The following is a 2,643-nucleotide window of genomic DNA, read 5'->3' on the forward strand; positions in this document are numbered from 1 at the left end:
GTGTGACTCATTGTCCAGACTAAAGCCCCTTGGAAAAAATTGTTCCCCTCCCCCATCCTCTCCTACCACAGCGGCCAATGAATGCCACCCAGATGGAATTTAGTCCTCAGAGGCCATGAGATGGAGTTTACGTCCCCAGCTGGGCTGGTAAACCAGATGCCCGCTGGAGCAGGTGGGCAGGGGCTGCCTGACCGGTAGGACTGGTTCCTGGATGGGGCCCCTAGAAGGGAGTTCTCCATCCTCAAGTATACACACACACACACACACACACACACACACACACACACACTCACGCACTCCTCAGGTACAGGCAAGTTAAAACCAGCCATTCACTCTGAATATTTTCTGGGAGGAAAAATCAAACAAGCCCCTGCTCCCAGACAATTCCTTAGTTCCCGCCAGGCTAGCTAGAAAGTGGACGCCTACAGGGATCCTGCCCTCTCCCCTTGCCCTGGGGATAGGAGGCCCTGTGGCGGGAGGCACCAAGTCCCAGGAGATAAGGATCTGGGATGCTAAGAAAAGCCTTGTGCCCTGGTCCCGGGAGGCTGAGGAGCTCAGGCAGCAGGCTCCGTGGGGGTGGAGATGAGGATCAGACCGGCTGGAGCAAAGATGCACTTGTCCCAGCCCCTCCCTCAACAGCCATTCATGCAGGGAGAGTCATTGGAGGCGCCCAGCCTCCCGCCCCCAGAGAGGGCCCCATGCCTGGAGCCGGAAACACAAAGGGAGCCCAGGGAGAAGAATGGCGAGGCCTGGTGGCTGTGGCCTGAGGAATCCAGCCCCTTCCAGGCCCCGAGGAGGAGACAGTGGGGCTCCCTTAGTGCCAGGGGACTTCCCCACAGGAAGCGCAAGCAGCTCCATTTCAAAAGTCGAGTCTTTAAAACCCGCTCCTCAAACCAGAGGTGACCACGTCGAGCCCAGTGATTCCCCACCTGCACCCACAAGGCCCCCTCCTCCAAATCTTGATAAAGAATCGCCCCAGAAGCCAGGAAGAGGCCAGGCCTGGGGCGGCGCGCCGTTCTCACCTGGAGAAACCTTTCCCACAGCTCTGGCAGATGTAGGGCTTGCCCACAGAGCCGTCGTGGGACCGCACGTGGTAGGACATGCGGTCTTTCCTCTTGAACCGCAGTCCGCACACAGGGCACGAGTAGGGCTTCTCCCCGGAGTGGGAGAGCTTGTGTCGGTTGAGATGGTACACGTCGCGGAAGATCTTGCCACAGATCTCGCAGGCCACCTGCTTCCGGGTCCGACTCCTCTTGCGGGGGCCATCGGGGTCCTCGGAGATGGGCAGGCCATTCTCGCCCAGCCTCGGCGGAGGAAGGTCGATGTAGCCCAGCTGGAGGCTGGTGACGCCGTGCTGGGCCTCGTGCTGCCGAAGCCGGTTGGCATCCGTGAACACCTTCCCACACAGGCCGCATGGAAGGATGCCTGCCTCCCGCAGGCCCCCCGGGGACCCAAACATGGAGTCCAGCAGGTTGGCCTTCCTTGGACGGCCCCGGCCTCGCTTGCCAGTCAGGGGAGGGGCACTGGATGCCACATTGGGGAACGGGGAAGTCAGCAGTTGCGGGGACAAGGGTCCAGCCACCATGGGCAAGCGGTCCACCCCAGGGAGAACAGGCAGAGAGGCTTGGCTGGAAATGGCCGCACCTGCTGCCCGGGCCACCTCGTCCTCGGGCTGCATGCTGCCGGCTATGCCATTGCTGTTGGCGGCCAAGGCCGCCCCATTGGTCATGTCCAAAGGGAAGCCCAAGTCCGAGGTCCCTGGGGGGCGGAAGAGCATGATGTCTGCCCGCGCAGGGGGCACCAGGATCTGCACGTTGGACTGTTTGATGACTTCCTGGCAGATCTCAATGACGGACCTCATCAGCAGGAACTTGGCGGCAGTCATGAGCTCGGGGAAGCTCTCCAGACGCACGACAATGCGAGACGTGTAGGCGAAGTCCAGGATGTCCCCGAACACCTTGGAACTGATCGTATGCATCTCCAGCTCCCGGCTGCCCCCAGTCCCGCCGCCGGGGGCTGCTGCCGCACCCCCGACGTCGGCGGGACCCCCATCCCCAGCTCCACTGTCGCCCAACTGGGCACTGAACACCGACTCAAAGTACTCGCTGCAGGCGGCCAGGACGGCGCGGTGCGCTGGGAAGCTCTCGTCGCCCACCCGCAGGAGCACGTCGCAGAAGCGCCCGCCGTTTTTGCGCTGCTGGTTCAGGTTGTGCAGCATCTCCGTGCTGTGCCTGCTCACCTGGTAGGTGTAGCAGCCCGAGGGGCCACAGGAAGCGTCGTTCACCCGCTCCATGGCCTCGGCCCCCTCCTCACTAGCCAGCCCGCAGTACCTGCCCGCCCCCTCCCTTCCCCGAGGCAGCGAGAAAAGGGGTTCAGCGGACCAGTCTACACTCCCCACACGTGCCGGCCCAGGGCTCTGTGGTCTCGCAGGTGCGCCGAGCGCACACGCCCCCTGTCCGGCTAGGACTATCTAGAAGGCCAGGTGCACGACCCGCCACATTGCCGCCCCTGAACCCTCGCGACCGCGCGGTCCTCTCTCCTCCCGGTCCGCCCGCCTCCCCTTCTCAGTCTACCTTCCGGGGGGTACGCGAGAGAAGAGGTGCGCCCCTCCGGCAACCGCGCCTGCCACCTCCCCTCCCTCCC

The 2,643-nt window shown here is 63.4% G+C and overlaps 1 protein-coding gene across 4 annotated transcripts in view; it reads right to left on the reverse strand.

The window, feature by feature from the left end:
- The window catches only part of PATZ1 (POZ/BTB and AT hook containing zinc finger 1), a 16,937-nt gene extending 14,341 nt beyond the window's left edge, over positions 1-2,596 (reverse strand). For all 4 annotated transcript variants that reach the window (XM_004716708.3, XM_004716707.3, XM_004716710.3 and 1 more), the window contains exon 1: positions 1,023-2,596. In XM_004716708.3, coding sequence (XP_004716765.1) covers positions 1,023-2,293 — 1,271 coding nt within the window. In that variant the 5' untranslated portion in view covers positions 2,294-2,596. The remainder of the gene's footprint in view (positions 1-1,022) is intronic.
- Positions 2,597-2,643: the final 47 nt, after the last annotated feature.

This window comes from Echinops telfairi, unplaced genomic scaffold, assembly GCF_000313985.2.
Source record: "Echinops telfairi isolate 266 unplaced genomic scaffold, ASM31398v2 ScPeMD7_29;HRSCAF=101, whole genome shotgun sequence".
In the NCBI taxonomy this organism is placed as follows: domain Eukaryota; kingdom Metazoa; phylum Chordata; class Mammalia; order Afrosoricida; family Tenrecidae; genus Echinops; species Echinops telfairi.